Genomic DNA, 17,565 nt, shown 5'->3' on the forward strand with positions numbered 1-17,565 from the left:
CTGAGTGTTTGTTTTTTTTTATGCCTTCAATGATCACCTCTGGACAAATGTTTCACACTCGGCACATCCAATCACTGCATCTCCTCGCAGATTAACAGTTAACTTGCCAGTCCTCGTGTCTTTATGTGGACAAAGTGCAAGCTACTGTCAGCTGGATGTGACGCGGCTTTGCAAGGAGAGGGAGGATACCGGCTGTTTGCTCAGAGGGACCTGCAGATGTTACCTTGTCTCTTGTGTTAAGTGATGTTTGTCCTCGTGCTTTGAATCATTAAAGATGGCAACACTGGAATTGTACAGCAAGGTAAGATTAGGATTAACTTGAGGGCTTTGCAATGATTTATTATTATTTATGGAATCTGCAATTTCGAGGTGCTTGGAATAAGAAACATCCTTTAGTGTATAAAAACAGCTTTGCTACTTATGTTTGAGCACTAAGTAGATGCATCCTATGAGTTTGTCAGGTAAGCAAGTCTGTTTCATTGTCCTAGTTAGGACTATTCCTGATCTTTGATCTGGTAGCAGTGTGTTAGTCTGAGGTATTAAAGTGTTTACTGAATATATGAAAAATGTGTGAGACTGGAAGCTTATTTTTAAAATCTGTGCATTAATAAGTGAATTAGCGAATTAGATTTCTCAGCTTTAAACAATCCCTAATCCTCGCGGGTAGTTTGGAGGGAGGATGACTGCGGTTAATTTTTAACACAGTTTAGGAGCTTTTTATGCTGATGGGTACCAAATAGCTTCACTGGGTGAGTCCAGGAAGTGTGACATCTACCTTAACAGTGTTCAACAAAAGTAAAATGGCAAATAAAATCAGCTTTCAGATTTTTCAGCACATCCAGATTAATCCTGCACTTTTCTTCTTTTTTCACTCAGTCTGTGTTTTGCACACCAGTGACAGTCTGTTCCTTTTTTAGGGGGCAAATGTGTGGGTTCCTGATCCAGATGCTGTCTGGGTTTCAGCCCAGCTTCTCCAGGACTACAGGTCTGGAGAGAAGCACCTGCTGCTACAGCTCTCAAATGGAAATGTGAGATGCAGTACTGTTTTACGCTCTATAGATTAAACCAAATGCTCAATTTTGATATAATTGCATCTGTCTAAAACCCCTTTCTCAGCGATGTCTTACATCCGAGACTTCTAACTTCCGCTTTTAATGACAGGAGGTCCATTACCCAGTGGGCTCTCCCTCTGATCTCCCACCTTTGGGGAATCCCGACATACTGGAGGGCGAGAATGATCTAACAGCTCTCAGCTTTCTCCACGAGCCCGCTGTGCTGCATAACCTCCGGGTTCGATTCCTGGACTATAGCAGCATCTACACATACTGTGGTGAGCACTGCACTGGAGAGATGGCAGGGAACTTTAGAAAAACAGGGATGATTACTCAGCCAACAATAGACTGGCGAGAGTGAGAGAGGATCTTTAAATTCCTGCTGGAAAAAAGCCAGAAACAGCTCCTGTGTGCTTCTGTCTGCATGATTATACTGCAGCTCATAATGCTGTCTATAATATAGGAGGTCAAAGGCTCAAACTACACCCTCACTGCTACACTGTAAAAGGAAAGAAAAAAACTCTTATGTATGTAGTTGCACATTATCTTTGAATTAGATGACTCATCTTACTAAATCTTCATTTTTATATATAAATGTTTGACCTTTTTCATGACCAGACATCTCAATATATATTACACTGAGATGGCAAAGATCCTATATCCAATAATCCAATGATCCCACATGAGCAGCATTTGGCCATGGTGTGAAAGAAGAACTCACTTTGAAGGGCAAAGACCTCTGACAGATCCAGGCTCAGGGAGGGGCAGCTACAGCCATGTGAAAAAGAAAGCTTGCAGGACTCTGTTCAGCCCCGTGAAAATTAAGCCCACCTTTACTGCTTCCAATTAAAAGGAGAAGTACGAGCGAGGTGCTGCTAATCGAATGCACTTGATTAACTTTAGTTTATACGGTTTAAGGTTTTGGTAATTTGCTGGTCTCTGGCAATCTGGTGCTTAACAAAATCTTCCAGCAAATTCCCTCCAAAGTCCCCTGAGAGTCTACAGGCCTCAGTTAGCACATTAAATGTAAAGGTTTATGATGGTAAAGTTAGAAAAAGTCTGAAAGGTTCCAGGAAAAAGCCTCTGCTCTCTGAATAGACCATGGCAGCACAGCTTAGATTTGCAACGTTGCGTCCGAACAAACAGATGAGACCAAAATGGAGATGTGTGATCATAAAGCACAGCCTCAGTGTTTGGGAGGAAACCAAAAACGGCATATCAGGACAAACACCTCACACCAGCTGTCCAGCATTGTTTCGGGCTTGTTCTGCAGCCACAGGGCCAGCGCACCTTGCAAACCTCAGTGAACTGAAGCAATACTTTCAAGCAAAATTCCTCCACAGCGATGTGAGAGCCTGATAAAGTCATGCAGAAAACAATTACTTCAAGTTATTGCCCACTAAAAGTGGTTCTACAACCTACTGAATCATGGTGTTTACTTAGTTTTTTGCAGGATTATATAAAGTCCTTCTTCTTCACATGATTGTATCTGCTATGATTGAGAGAAGCAACCAACAACAAGCAGGAAATGACCTGCTCCAGAAAGAGTGAACAAAAGTTAATGAAACGTAGCAGTGTCACATTATTATATAGTAAATAAAAGCATTTATTCATGTCCTCATTATATTAGAATTTCAAGTTTTATTCTAAAATCTGTTTTTAAATAACAGCCATGTTTATATATTCAGGTATATATTAATATTCAGGTTCTCGTGGTGAGATTGCGTTTCCTTCCCGTGTCTCCAGGTATTGTGTTAGTGGCCATAAATCCATATGACCAACTTCCAATATACGGAGAGGAGGTGATAGACGCTTACAGCGGTCAGGACATGGCTGACATGGAACCACACATCTTTTCTGTGGCTGAGGAGGCCTACCGCACTATGATCAGGTCAGGGGTCCTGGGTGTTTGGTGGTCTTATGCTTAATTAACTTTTTGAATATTCTGAGCATTAACTACACTGTGTGGGATGTCATGGTCACTGTGTCTTTGTGCAAAGGGAGGAGAAGAACCAGTCTATCATCATCAGTGGGGAATCTGGCTCAGGGAAAACTGTCTCTGCAAAGTTCACCATGAGATATTTCGCTGTGGTTGGAGGAGCAGCACAGCAGACCAGTGTGGAGGAGAGAGTTTTGGCTTCCAACCCAATCATGGAGGTAAAGGACCCAAATATTTCCCTCTTTTTGTATGTTCGTTATGGTTAAAAGTTTTAATATCAAATTTAGGAAGTGCTGCACACCTGAATCAGTGACAAAAAATCTTAGTAAAGAGACAAAGAATAACCTCTGCTCACCATTATTTTTATCAGTATGCAACATTTCGGTCTGTGCAACTTTGTAAGGTACAGAGTATAAAAAATTCTACTAATATAAAAACTTCTATATTTTGGTCTTCAGTCCATTGGTAATGCTAAAACTACCCGAAATGACAACAGCAGTCGTTTTGGGAAGTACATCGAGATTGGCTTTGGCAGAAAGGGGGACATCATTGGGGCCAATATGAGGACCTATCTGCTGGAGAAGTCACGGGTGGTCTTCCAGGTAAACTAACTTGCTACAATATAGTTAGGCCAGAGCAAAAAGCCACACAAAACCACAAATGTCTTGTAGAAATGATGCATCATCCGTGCTTTCTTCCTATTTGTTTGTTTTAAGGCATCAACAGAGAGGAATTACCATATCTTCTATCAGCTGTGTGCATCCAGAGAGCTGCCTGAAATGAGGTCCCTCAAACTGGGTGAGAGGCAACCCCCTCAGTTTGTTCTCAGAAGAATACCGTGTCCACGTTAATAGGTTCACAGTGCACTGAGTGTGAGTGTGTTTTATTGAGTCCAGATGCTCCTGAGAATTTCCGCTACACTAACCAGGGAGGAGAGATGCAGATACCTGGTACTGATGATTTGTCAGACCTGGAGCGCACTCGCAATGCTTTCACCATTCTGGGTAGAATGTTTACATCAAATCATGCACGTACGATATATCTTTGACGATAAAACAGGAAATCCTTCACGTTATATATGTTGAAATTGCAGGTGTGCAGCCTGACCAACAGATGGAACTCTTCAGGATCCTGTCAGCTGTGCTCCACCTGGGAAATGTCAACATTCAAGCCAGTGGGCGAAGCTCTGACCGGGGTTACATTGATGTAATGATCTACATGAATACTTTTGCATTCACTCGTCTTTTGTTCATATTCCTTCATAATAGTTGCTTTGCTTCTCAGGCAGAGGACCGCTCTCTGGCTGTCTTCTCCAAGCTGCTTGGAGTTGAGGGATCTCAGATGGCTCACTGGCTGTGCCATCGCAGATTTGCTGTAGGAGGAGAGATGCTGGTTAAACCTATGACTGGCCAGCAGGCCGTAGAAGCCAGAGACGCACTTGCTAAACACATCTATGGTCAGCTGTTCGCGTGGACTGTCCAGAGGCTCAACTCAGCTCTGCGGGCCCAGCAAGGACGGACCAAATCCTTTGTAGGGGTTTTAGATATCTATGGGTGAGTGAATGAACTCTGTGACTGTGCAGTGTGTGATTAAAGTTTTTGTATGCCTTTGACGTGGACTGACAGGTGTCTCCCTTGGAGCAGGTTTGAGACCTTTGAAAGGAACAGTTTTGAGCAGTTCTGCATAAATTATGCAAATGAAAAACTGCAGCAACAGTTCAACAGAGTAAGCTGTCGTCCTTTCCCTCTGTGATTTGTGCCCTTCCTGTTTGTGTCGTGTTTGTCAGAGTTAGTTTATGCTGCTTTTGAACTGTTATATCAAAGAAATCAGTCCTTTCACCTGCGCTCACATCACTGTCTTTTCAGTCTTTTGTTGGTTTCCATCATGGGTATGGTCTTTCTCTAATTCTGTCTCATTATTACTTGTTTGGTGGTGTTTGCAGCATGTGTTCCACTTGGAGCAGGAGGAGTACGTCCGTGAGGAGCTGGCATGGAGCCGGATTGAGTTCAGTGACAATCAGCAGTGCATCGATCTAATAGAGGGACAGCTGGGCATGTTTGATCTCTTGGACGAGGAGTGCAGGGTCGGTCATCCAATCCTCTAGTTCTGTTCGTTCTCGTATCTTTTTTTTCCTGTGTGGATAAAAGCATTTGCATGTTAACTAATTTAGACATTTGTGACAACTGTGTTAGTATGTGTAATAACTGTCCATCTGTGCATTATCCAGATGCCTAAAGGTTCTGATGAAAGCTGGGTGCGCAAGCTGTACGACCAGCACCTGAACAGCAAGCCTCACCCTCACTTCAGGAAGCCTCGCATGTCAAACAGCGCCTTCATCGTCCTGCACTTTGCTGACACAGTAAGTGACATAATGCTGGATTCGTCAGGTCTCAGGTGAATATCTGAGCTCTCTCTGAGGGCCTTTTGTAATTCTCTTCAGTGTGTCTGTGTTTGCAGTGATGGTTTCTTTTCTTTTCGTCAGGTCCAATATGAATGCGATGGCTTTTTAGATAAAAATCGAGACACGGTCTTTGAAGAGCTCATTAACATTTTGAAAGCAAGTCAGGTAGATATGTTCTAAATATATATGAATTTATAATTTCTAAGCAACATTAGTTTCACCAGCGCTGTATGTGTGTGTGCGCGCTTCAGTCTGAGCTGGTCGCTGAGTTGTTCCAGCAGCAGAGAAATGCGTCTCCTGTGGCCAATGGAAGCATTCGCTCAGGTAAACGAGCCACCAGAGAACACAAGCTGACAGTAGGCTTTCAGGTTAGATGTTTTTCTTTCTTTTTTCATTTATCTTTTCATTTTTTTTGCACATCCATTCATCCTAAACATAATTTTCCTGCTCATTGTTCTTTTTTTTGGGCCTCTCAGTTCCGTCAGTCCTTACAGATGTTAATGGAAACTCTCAACAGCACCACCCCTCACTACGTCCGCTGTATTAAACCCAATGACCTCAAAGAGCCTTTTCTGTGAGTCCTTATTTTGCTTACTTCCACAGCTAAGGTTTTTGGTGTGATTTAATGGGTACTGCTTTTATAACATTATATACATGTTAGGTTTGACCCTAAGAGGACAGTCCAGCAGCTAAGAGCTTGTGGGGTGCTGGAGACCATCCGCATCAGTGCAGCAGGTTATCCGTCCAGGTACTGAGTAATTCTAAGACTTTAGTCTTTATAATACGAGCACAGTGTCGTGACAGTGTGGCTCTGAGACATGTGCGAAGATTGTCACATAAATCAGAAAACTTAATCAAAACAGTGACTTAAATGCTATCACGAAGTAGCAAAAGAATCAATTTGTATAACTGTTCATTGAGATTAAATAATTATCTTATTGTAAATGGTTGATTGATCGATTTTTATGTTATAAAAACAGAAATATCAACTGTTTTTCTCTGAGATTTACTCTATTTGATCTGTGAATCCAGATGGACGTATGAGGAGTTCTTCAGCAGGTATCGAATTCTTCTTCGGGGGCCTCAGAGCCAGGACCAGGCCCAGGCCTCGTGCAGACAGGCCCTGCCTCAGCTCATCCCAGATCCGGACCAGTACTGCTTTGGAAAGACAAAAGTATTTTTCCGGGCTGGTCAGGTGGCTCTTTTGGAGAGGTTGAGAGCTGAGAGACTGAGAGTGGCTGCTGTGATCATCCAGAGTCAGGTTAGAGGATGGCTGGCACGGATCAGATACACCAGGATCCTCTGGGCTACTCTCACCATACAGAGATACAGCAGAGGGGCGCTGGCCAGACGGTGAGGACAGCAAGAGTGTTTGTGTCTCTTTACTATGATGTATGGCTATGTCAGGCTAAGCCACTTCATTTCTTTTAAAAGAACAATTGGAATGTTCTAGAATTCTTGTTAATGTTTGAAACACTAGATATGATGACCCAGATTTAGAAGATGATTGTAGTGAGAGTAGGTAGCAGGTGAAGGAAAGCTTTTGGAGGTATGCTCTGAGAAAAGAATGAAAGTAAAAGCAAGAGAGGGAGATGGGTGTAACAATGAAGCTGCAGGGAGCAGAGGAAATGAAGGTGGATGAGTGAAAATACCTGGAGTCAGCTATCAAAAGCAGAGAGAGAGGTGAAGCAGTGGGTGGAGTGGGTGGAGATGAGTGTCAGCGGTGATTTGTGACAGAAATATAGCAGCAAGAATGGGAGTAAAGGTTTAAAAAATGGCAGCGTGACCTGTTATGATGTCTGGCTTGGAGACGGTGGCACTGACGAAAAGACAGAGAGCTGAGATTGAGGCGTAAAGCTCCTCACTGGACATGATTAAGAATGAGTCCATCGCAGGGACAACTCAGAGTCAGACAGCTGAGATGGTTTGCACATGTGCAGAGGAGGGCGAGAGGATGTTGAAGATGGAGCCGCCGTGAAGGAGGAAAAGAGAAGGTGCAGGGATGTAGTGAAGGAGGACATGCAGAGGGTTGGTGTGACAGAGGAGGATGCTGGGATAGGTTGAGATGGAGGCAGATGAACCACGGTGGAGATTCTTAAAGGGAGCAGCTGAAAGAAGACAAAATGACAAAAGTCTAAACTTAATAAAATATTCCATATATGAAACTCTTCTTTGTTGCATGGCTGCAGACTGGCTTTGATCCTGCGCTACACCAGGGCTGCCTTGGTGATCCAGAAGACTTATCGTATGATGGTGGTCAGGCAGCTATTTTTCATGATCCGACACGCCACTGTCACAATCCAGGCATTCACCAGGGGGATGCTGGAGCGCCGCAGATACAGACTGGTCAGCATTTAGTGTCTCCCTCATTACAGGGCACAGCAGATGTTTAAAAAATGGCATCAACCTTTATACTCGGGTTTGATTTATTTTCCTGTGTAAATATGTTTTATCCATGTTTGCTCTAATCTTAAAAGAGGCTATTTACACGCAATTACAAGTTATAAACACTTGACCTGAATGCATTTAAAAACCTGTTGGTTCCTCAGCTGGTGGCAGAGAGGGCGGCGGTGCTGCTCCAGGCCACGGTGCGTGGGTGGTTGGCGAGGCAGGCGTACAGGCGCGTACGTGCGGCGGTCGTGTTCATGCAGTGCTGCATTCGCCGCAAGGCTGCCAGGAGACAGCTGCTGAAACTGAAGTCTGAGGCCCGCTCTGTGGAGAGATACAGAGAGCTCAACAAAGGCATGGAGGTCAAATTGATGCAGCTGCAGTTGAAAGCAGACCAGGAGGTGGGTGAGAGTTGTGCAGGGATTTGACCATCTCATGTGATTTTGATAAGCATTAATTAATTGTATGAGTCAAGAGGTCGTTTCACTTTACATTCACATGGCAAAGTTGCTTTTGTGTGCATCCAGGCCAGGGAGAGCGCTGCTTTGAGAGAAACCCTAATGGCAGAGCGAGAGGCTTCCAGCACCGAGCTGGCGGCTCTGAGGGCAACGATACAAAAACTAGAGAGCCAGTTACAGGAGAAGCCTCCGCCTGGGCCTGTTATCAGCGAAAAGGAGGCAGAGGAGAGAAGAAGAGCTGAAGAGAAAGCTGCCCAGGAGATCCTCCAGCTTAAAGAAGTAGGTCTCCAAACAATAAACACACTTTCCTCCTTTTATCTAGTAGGGAATACTTCTGATTTGGTCTGTTTATTGACTTTGATTCTTTAAGGAGCTGCAAGCACTACAGAAAGAAAGGGATAGTTTTTGCAAAGAGAGAGACGATCTCTCGGCTTCCCTGCTGGAACAAGAAGAAAAACAAGAAGGTGGGCCTTCCCTTTACTAGCATTGTACAGTCACAGCTGTTTTTCTTCTGTCTGTGTCTGTCAAACATTTCCTTCTCTCTCTATGTGCAGAGTGTGTGCATCAGGCTGTGTCTCAGGTGACCTCGGCTCTTCGGGCAGAGGTGGACGAGGAGAGGAGAAAGTATCAGGGTCTTCTGAGAGAGTTCACCAGACTGGAGCAGAGATATGACAACCTCAGGGAGATGAGTCTGCTCACAGAGGTCATTAGCTAGCTGGAAAGGGAGACAGCCTTAAATGCAATTTGTTCGTTTGAAAATTAATCTTGAGTGCTTCCTGTAATTTCTTCCTCCTCATGTCGCAGCGCACCAAAGGCCACAGAAGAACCGACTCCACCCAGAGTCTGGAACCTCTCTCTCCCTCGACGCCGCTGTCCCCCCAGTCTCTCACCCCACTCTCCATATCACCATTCCCATCTGCTGTTCCATCCCCAGAGGAGGTCCGAAGGATCAGCGTGACGTCCCCCTCTGCAGAGAAGAGAGTCTCAATGTGGAGGTCTGAAGCCTCAATGGTAATGAAATAAAGAGGACCACACGACTGAAGTCCTAACTTTCACATCGTCACTGCAGCATCACCAGCACAGGCAGTGTCCTTTACTATCTCACTGTGTTCATGTTTGTAATGACAGGAGCAGCTGATGGAGAAGATGGACGTGGCCAAAGACCCATCGGTGAAGATGAAGGGAGAAGATCTGGCTCATGCTTATGATGCTGTACGAGTGGCAAACAAGTCAGTCTCTCAACACCAACTCATTCCTTCATTTTGGCAGAGCACTAGCTTTCAGTTTTGTGCAGTGATTTATATTTGGTGGATGAGCTCATTATTAGTTATTCTGTCCTTAATCTACATGTCTGTGTGTGTGTTTCAGGTTTCTGGAGAGCCAGCTACGTAACCAGTGCAGTCAGTGGGAGAAGGAACTGGAAACTCTGAGGAGTCAGCTTGCCCAAGCGGTGTCTGTTTCTTCCTCTGCTGCACAGAGACAGGTATAAATTTATTAAAGCCCCACATGAGAGGGTTTTTAAAAAAAAAGTACTTTAATGATCTTTAATGAAAGCCTAACACTAGGAGAAGGGCTGGAAAAGTCAATAAAAGGAGAGGTTAAAAAAAGAGAAGAAGTTAAAACAGAAAACATTGCCTAAAGCAGGGGTGGGGGAACTCCAGGTCTCAAGGGCCAGTGTCCTGCAGGTTTTACACGAGCCCTTAATCCAACACAGCTGATTGAAATGCCTAAATGACCTCCTTAACATGTCTTGAAGTTCTCCAGAGGCCTGGTAATGAACTAATCATTTGATTCAGGTGTGTTGACCCAGGGTGAGATCTAAAACCTGCAGGACACCGGGCCTTCAGGCCTGGAGTTTCCCAGCCCCGGTCCCCTTCGTATATTTTATTTATATTGTCTCTGTATTTATATATGTGTGTGTGTGTGTGTGTGTGTGTGTGTGTGTGTGTGTGTGTGTGTATATATATATAATATTCTGTAACTCTGTAACTTCTGTCGGTGCTGTGCTTTTTTGGAAATCGAATTTCCCAGAGGAACCCACCCGAGGGATTAATAAAGTTCTATCTAATCTAATCTAATCTAAATAGTCACGGCAGGACATTTCACTGGTATCATTACTCAGATCATAATAAAACTGTAAGAGTTCTCTGGATCTGATGGTTGTCACTTATTAAAGCTGTCCATCTGTAACGTTTATCATTTATTCATTCGTCTATTCATTTATTCTGTTTGCGTGTCACTTTGTTTCAGATCATCGTTTATAATTTTTATATATTCACATTGAGGCTGAAGTCACAAATTTAAATGTGTTTTTTAAAGGATGTTCAGGAGCTGCTGGAAGCCCGAGAGCGTGAATGTGTGAGGCTGAGGAGAGAGCTGAAGGAACTGAGAAACACAGTCTCACTGAGGCGACTCCTGACACAAGGTGAGACTTTACCTGAATGAGCCCGGAAGCTGAAAGTCACTGCAGGCTGGAAAAAAATCTGCAGCCGCTGAGTCTCCTGTGGAATTTTAAAACAAAAAACATCAATGCAACAATAGCCTAACATAGGCTCCCTCACTGGGCCTATGACTGGCGGCTCTATCACTGATTTGATTTGTGTACATTTTGATCATGAGACTTTATTACCAATGGTAAATGAACACTTATTATTAGAGTAATATAATTACAATAATCTGCCTCTCAGTTTAACAATCTTCTACATTTATAGTTTTCAATGTGCTGTTCTCTGTTTCACTGCCACGGCGTGTTTCCTCTTCAGTTTTCCCATCAGCTTTGGCCACAGAGACTTCCTCTCCTGCCCAGTCGAAGCCAGCAGCAGTTACTGGTTTACTGGAATGTAGAAAAAGAGACGAAACCAAACTGATCAAGAATCTCGTCACAGGTGAGATCAACCCCCCGTCTGCCTCAATCATCTTCACCCACCTCTTTTTCTCTTCTTTCTTGAAGGTTTTGAGGAGCTGTGAAGCAGGCGTTTAAGATGAGGGATGAGATTGAAAACATGTTTTGAAAGGCAATAATCAAGCACTTTTACAATGATGGTAAAATGTGTCAAAATGTAATTTGGAGGGCAGGGTTTGAATGTGTAATAATTCAGCGGTAAGTATGATGTCACTGTAGAAATAAGTGTAGCCAGCTCTTGAAGCTGACAGCATTGGCCTGGCCTTGTCCTCTCTCTGCCACTGCTTCCCTTTCTGTTTGTGCTTCAGACATCCGTGTTGACAGCGCCCTGTCTTTGGCTCCCGGTCTGCCTGCCAGCGTGCTCTTCCTGTGTGTCCGCCAGGCCGACTGCAGCGGGGACCAAGCTCGCGCTCGCTCTCTTTGTAGCGCTGCTGTCACCGCTATGAAGGCAGCTCTGAAGGTGACCTGATCTCTGAGCCTTCTCGGTGTGCCGTATGGTTGAAGTTTAATGTTTGAGGACGGTTCACGTCGAGTCAGGCAGGCAGCCATTTACAAAATGACACTGACAGCTGACTTTGAAACTTGTCCTTGTGATTAATTTGGCCCACATGAGCATCTCATGCCAACATAACCATAGCAAAGTCTGTTTTAAACACATCTGTTCAAACAATCACAGTTTCATTTTTCATTGTTAGCAATGATTTCTAATTAAAATGTAACCATTTTCCCTTTCATCGTTTTTCTGCAGAAACATGTCAGTGACATAGACATGGCTGCTCTGTGGTTGAAGAACATCTGTCTGTTCCACGACTTGTTGACCCAGCACTCTCCAAAGCAGGCAGGCTCAGCTTTCATTTACTTTCTACGTCACTGACTAGATTATAAAAGTTTAGGATTCACTGATTACTTTCACACGTGACTGGACTGATTGCTTTTCAGACCCTCGACTCAGACACACTGGTTCCCCTGTCTGCTGATATGAATGACTTGATCCGCACCCTGAGCGACCTCTCTATCCAGGCCTATCAGCAGCTCCTTTCCATCACCGAGACCCGTCTACAAAACATCATAGGTACTGCAAAAAGTGATGATTGACGCTCTCCCCTTCTCTGCTCCTCTTATCTATTTTCTAACCCTCCCCTCCCTCAGTCCCTGCCCTGTTGGAGAGCGAAACCATCCAAGGTCTATCAGGCTCAGCGGTGAAGCTGGCAGTGAGCAGGAAGCGGGCCGGCTCAGACCCCAGGACTGTAGGAGGCGAGGCTCCCACGATGGCGTCTGTGCTGAGGGAGCTCGGAGCCCTTCACACCGCTCTGACTCAACAAGCTCTGCCCAAGACCCTGATGGAGCAAGCCTTTCACCAGCTCACCTACCTCATCTGTGCCTCTGCTTTTAACAGCCTGCTGCTGAGGAAGGACATGTGCAGCTGGAGTCGTGGCCTGCAAATACGGTAGAAACACACTTTAACCCTGCACTTAGATTTACAGTCTGACATGAGATGCAAATAAAGACGCAGACCATAAACATATTCCACATTAACTAGTATATCTTGATTTTGAAGTCCATAAATTTTAAAAATTAAATGACCTCAATTTGTTTGTATCTCAGTTGTGTGATCTAAAATGAGGTTTAGTTGTTTTCAGATTAGCATTTAGCATGTAAAGGCCAAATAAAGGAAATTTGAAAGGAGATTAGCCCACAGCAGCCTAGACCTACTGCAGAGATGAATGTCATATGTATAATACAGCATCCCCCACAAACACAGCTTCAACTTTAATAATCAGCACCCTGAAAGAGTGTCAACATTAATTTCGCCTTTGTTGTATTCCAGAGCTAGATCACGTGCTGCACAACAGTCTGCATGTTGTTCTTTCCACCTGCTTTGTGTGGTCTTATAGAAATAAACACGGATTTATCTCAAATCCTTTTCTTGTCACAGCTACAATGTGAGCGTCCTGGAGGAGTGGCTGCGGGGCCGCGGTTTACAGGCAGGGGGCGCTGTGGCCACACTAGAGCCCCTCATCCAGGCAGTGCAGCTGCTGCAGGTGGGGAAAAAGACCGAGGCGGATGCTCAGGGGATCGTCCGGACTTGCAGTGCCTTGTCCAGCCAGCAGGTGGGTCTGTTTGTCTACTTGGATTCTGCTGGGAGACGAACGTGTGTGCATGATTTCATTGGCTGCTGGTCTCTTATTTTGTTTGACAGATCGTGAAGATTCTGACTCTCTACACCCCCCACAGCGATCTGGATGAAAGAGTCACTCTGAATTTCATACGTTCTGTTCAGGTACAGTCTGCAGATGTAAGGTTAAACATGTTCCTCATGTGGAAAATACACTGCATCCCATGTTCCTCTCTGTCTTTGCTGTCCTAGGGGCTTCTCAAAGGCCGCTCTAACAGTCAGCCTTCACAGCTCCTAATGGATGTGAGGAGAGTGTTTCCTGTCATATTCCTCTACTCGCCTCCCCCCGTCCTCAGCGCGGAGCAGTTAGTCATCCCAGACTCCCTCAAGATCTCCTTTCTGCGCAAAGCATAAGAAGCAGGATGCAAATTTATTAATGCTCCAGTGAATTTAACTCCTAACTTGCTGAAGTTATTCCTTGGAAATTGAAATGACTTACTGAGAATTTCTCCTTTCAGACTTTTAAAATGTGCATTAACTTGTTTAATTAGGCTGTCATCGGTGTAGTCTGTATCTTATAGAAGGTTGCGAGTTATTTCAGAAAGGTACATCTCGGAAAAATAGCTAAAATGGCATGAAAGAGAGCACGTGTTAAAGACCTGGATAAAATTAAATCAATATAACTAAATAAAACTAAATGTGGCTATTCCTTTGAACAGTTTGACAAAGAATGACCACGAGCTTTTATTTCATATTTTATTGGAAGCAGAAACACAATGAGACTGCAGTCCCAGCAACCTCAACCCCCAATAAGAACAACCATAATAATAATAATAATAATAATAATAAAAAACAAGCCCAAAAGAAAGAATCTTTAGAAACATCTCGTGTATAAAAAAATTCTCATGCGAGTACTTTGTACCACTACACAGCATCAGTAATACATATTTATATATTCACAAACATTTGAAAAATAGAAAACGATAATTAAATATCAAAATAAAGAAGACAACAATTGGCAGTTAAACATCAAATAATTATGCGTGCTGGCACAATACACGTTTTTTTACTTTTTGTTTATTGTTCCTATCATGCACCGTATCTGGAAGTACCGGACCAGCAGCGCTGTGCAGGTATCTGTCTGTGTGGCCTGCTCAGCGAGACACTTCAGGACGGATCATGCATGTGTGTCCACTTGTGTCTGTGTGCTTTTCGTTGTGCTTCATCCACCTTTGTGTGTGCGTTCCTGTTCAACGTGCCAACCTGATAATCCAACACGCAGTCCGGGCCTCTGAAGGTGGAGGAAGGGGAAGAATTTCCTCTCCTAAAGTATCATTGTCAACAGCAATAAAGTTTTTGTTTTTTTTTCGTGGCATTTCCAGCTGCGTACCTGTTATTGATTTTGCTATTAAAAGTAGATGTGCCCTCTTAATAAAAGACCTTGTACACACACAAGATCATATTAAGGGATTGCTTAACTTTTAGCTGTGAGTAGTTTTCACTAGCAGGCAGCATGTTATATATAATGATATACGATGCATTACTTTGAATGGCTCCTGATCAGGCCCCATTAAAGTAATACAGACGCTCTGTTATTGATCTCTAGAGTGCACGCGGTCTTTCTATACCCTTCAATAGTAGCTACATTTCCAGATTGGGCACCCAGTCGCACATAAACACCAGCTGTGCAGTCACTCGCAGCAAAATTCAAGTCTACAAAAGAGCAGCGAAACTTCACTTCACATAGTATGACGTGTGTTTGTTACATCCGAGCTATTTACAACTACCCGACCGCAGCGATCGATCTCCCTCCCGATCGGTTTCCTCTGAGCTGACCAAACTTCCCGTCTCTGGTCAGCTCTACCGCAGCTGTGATGTTTGGCCCATCGAAACAGAGACGGCATTTACAACATATCAGACAAACGCTTGTGCTGATATAATTAGAATAATAATCCACAATGTAAACATTATAAGACTGATTCCAAATCACTCATCTACAGAGACTTTATAGATCAGATGCATAGAGTTCAGTTTGTAGGCCTTGTTCTAATAATGGGGACTTTGATATTATTCAGGTTTGGGAGGGGGCATCTTAGTAATGAGGCAGAAAAACATCCAACCAACCGATCATCCTGTTATTATCATCACCCCCATGATTTTTTTGTTCACGAGAAAACAACAAATATATATATTTTTTTAAAGGGTATTTTCTTAAAAATAGATGTCGCATTGAGAGACATGTTAGACAGCGAGCAGTCGTTTTAAAACATTTAGTTTCACATGAAAGTGACCGTAGCTTCAGGTGAACTGCTGTAAAACAAGCTCAGAGTATAAATGTGTTTTTATGTGTAGCAAAGCCCCTGTGCTTCTTCTATTTTCACACTACATCTCTGTACTGTGGACAGTAGGCCCTCTTTTAAATGTCACATCCAGACCTGGCTCGGTCTGGATCTGCAGCCCTTTAGCAGAGGTCTCGTTTCTCACTCACGATTAAGGGTTACGGCATCTGCAGGTGGATCATTAGACGCGATAAGCGCTGGATCATTAGCGGTATGTGCTCTCCCCGTGTTGGGGAATGTGCTGTTGTGTAACCCACGTGGTTATTTTAGCTTCTCAGGGACTGTGTTTTTAATCATCTAATTATACATGTAGGACTTTAATTAGCACGCACTTTTTAAAGGCAGTTGACTGTCCTTACAGAGCTGCCTGGCTGAGGAATGTTTGCAGTAAACCAGGTGGAAATATCCACCGCACAATATAACCTTGGTCTGTGCTAAATTAAACAAACTGAACGAAACAATAAAAATCCCCCGAATCTTATCGCACTCCCGCTACACCCGTTGTGACGTCCTTCACTTGTGATGGCTTTCAGTGATTACATCTGCAGGTGACAGACAACACGGGCGGTCACACGAGGTTGACATTAGAACGTATTACAAACACTGGATCGCACATTCACACTCATTTTCACACACATACAGTCCGATGATTTACAGCGCTTGATCATCAGGCTCCGCTCTCTATCATATAGGAAACAGGACATACATAATGTGCAAGGGTTAACAAGACGGAAGGCATTAAGGGTGTCAGGCAGTGTGCTCTGTTACAGGGTAGACGGACAGAGAGACGGACGAGGACAATCTTTAGCCGACCACAGTTCCATCGAACAATCCTGTATTTATCTTTACATATGTCCTTAATAGTTTATATATATATATGTGATGATATATAGAATTATTAAAATATAGATATAATCTGGAAGAAAAAAGTAAATAAATATTAAACTCATCATAACTAAATAGTGCTTTGTTCCCTGTATGTCTTCCCCACCCAATATCTGGAATGTTTGAGGCTGCAGCCGTTGTAGTTGTTTACGGGTCAGGTGGACAGTTGGTCCGGTTGTGCTTAGGGCTGGTCTTGGCATATTTGAGCAATTCCTTGTTGGCACTTGCGGTCCCTTCTCTAAGTGGTTGCAAACTAGGGAAGGGACGAGAGGAGCTGGGGGTCGGTAAAGTTGAGGGTAAGGTTAAAAAGGCAGAGAAAGAGTGAGAAAGAACGCCAAAATATTAAAGGCTACAAGATATTTCTCACTCTGACCAGTCAAGTGAGGTGTGCGTGTGTGTGTGGGATGACATGGCTCTCCTCTGGGATTAGAGGAAAGTAGTTATATGCTCTAAGATTAAACTCTATGTATAACTGAATCAAAAACATGTTTGATGAAGTCAGTAACAATAAAGACACTGGTGCGTTTTCAGAAAACGAGTGATGCTTTGCTTCGCACTCTGTCATTTCCACTGAAATAAATGTATTTACAGTATGTGTGGCGACTCTTGTCTTATGTGTGCTTTTACAACACTGGATAATCGGGGCAGTGGCTTGCAGTGGCTCAGGAGAGCTCCTGGGCAGATTCGAGTTCCTGACGTGGCATTTTAAACTGCGATTTGGCCCCCTAGCTACGGCCCTCCTCAGCAGAGCGCTGGTCGGACTTGAGCTTGACGAACTCCTTGGCCACGTCGTCGTTGTTGCGCTGGGAGAGGATGCGCAGGACGGTCAGTCCCGTCTCATCCATGTGGATGCGTTTACCCAGCGGCAGCCAGCAGGCGGCGCTGCCCTTAGGGGCCACGTCCTTCAGCTGAAGGACAGCCATGCCCACGGTGCGGTCCTCTCGAGCAAAGCAGTAGTCCTTCACGCACACCTGCAGCTCGTAGCACTCAGGACCCACCTCATTACTCAGGGTGCTGCAGAGTGGGGCGATGGAGAATATTACAAAAATCTCTCGAAACAATCCCTCAAATCATCGATGCACATC

General features: G+C 44.0%; 2 protein-coding genes across 2 annotated transcripts in view; one reads left to right on the top strand and one right to left on the bottom strand.

Annotated features, from left to right (window-relative positions):
* The first annotated feature begins 72 nt into the window (after positions 1 to 72).
* Positions 73 to 14,005, top strand: LOC146546798 (unconventional myosin-Va). The gene is made up of 35 exons (XM_085265992.1): positions 73 to 301; positions 918 to 1,028; positions 1,162 to 1,330; positions 2,799 to 2,943; positions 3,053 to 3,209; positions 3,450 to 3,593; positions 3,708 to 3,789; positions 3,888 to 3,995; positions 4,085 to 4,197; positions 4,276 to 4,544; positions 4,635 to 4,716; positions 4,934 to 5,074; positions 5,219 to 5,350; positions 5,474 to 5,557; positions 5,644 to 5,760; positions 5,869 to 5,966; positions 6,054 to 6,140; positions 6,425 to 6,745; positions 7,582 to 7,738; positions 7,942 to 8,181; positions 8,308 to 8,517; positions 8,609 to 8,702; positions 8,793 to 8,941; positions 9,043 to 9,249; positions 9,367 to 9,467; positions 9,607 to 9,721; positions 10,558 to 10,663; positions 11,001 to 11,123; positions 11,449 to 11,600; positions 11,889 to 11,978; positions 12,080 to 12,212; positions 12,290 to 12,587; positions 13,077 to 13,251; positions 13,341 to 13,421; positions 13,509 to 14,005. The coding sequence occupies exons 1-35, from the start codon at positions 275 to 277 to the stop codon at positions 13,668 to 13,670; spliced, it is 4,980 nt and encodes a 1,659-aa protein (XP_085122118.1). The 5' UTR covers positions 73 to 274; the 3' UTR covers positions 13,671 to 14,005.
* unc13a (unc-13 homolog A (C. elegans)) overlaps positions 13,999 to 17,565 on the bottom strand; it is a 46,500-nt gene continuing 42,933 nt past the window's right edge. Inside the window, exon 43 of the mRNA XM_085265991.1 lies at positions 13,999 to 17,494. Within this exon, the coding sequence (XP_085122117.1) occupies positions 17,206 to 17,494 (289 nt within the window). The 3' untranslated portion in view covers positions 13,999 to 17,205. The remainder of the gene's footprint in view (positions 17,495 to 17,565) is intronic.

The sequence above is a fragment of the Mchenga conophoros genome, linkage group LG23, assembly GCF_057382185.1.
Source record: "Mchenga conophoros isolate Kocher_MC1m ecotype Shallow Benthic linkage group LG23, M_conophoros_male_GT1.1, whole genome shotgun sequence".
In the NCBI taxonomy this organism is placed as follows: domain Eukaryota; kingdom Metazoa; phylum Chordata; class Actinopteri; order Cichliformes; family Cichlidae; genus Mchenga; species Mchenga conophoros.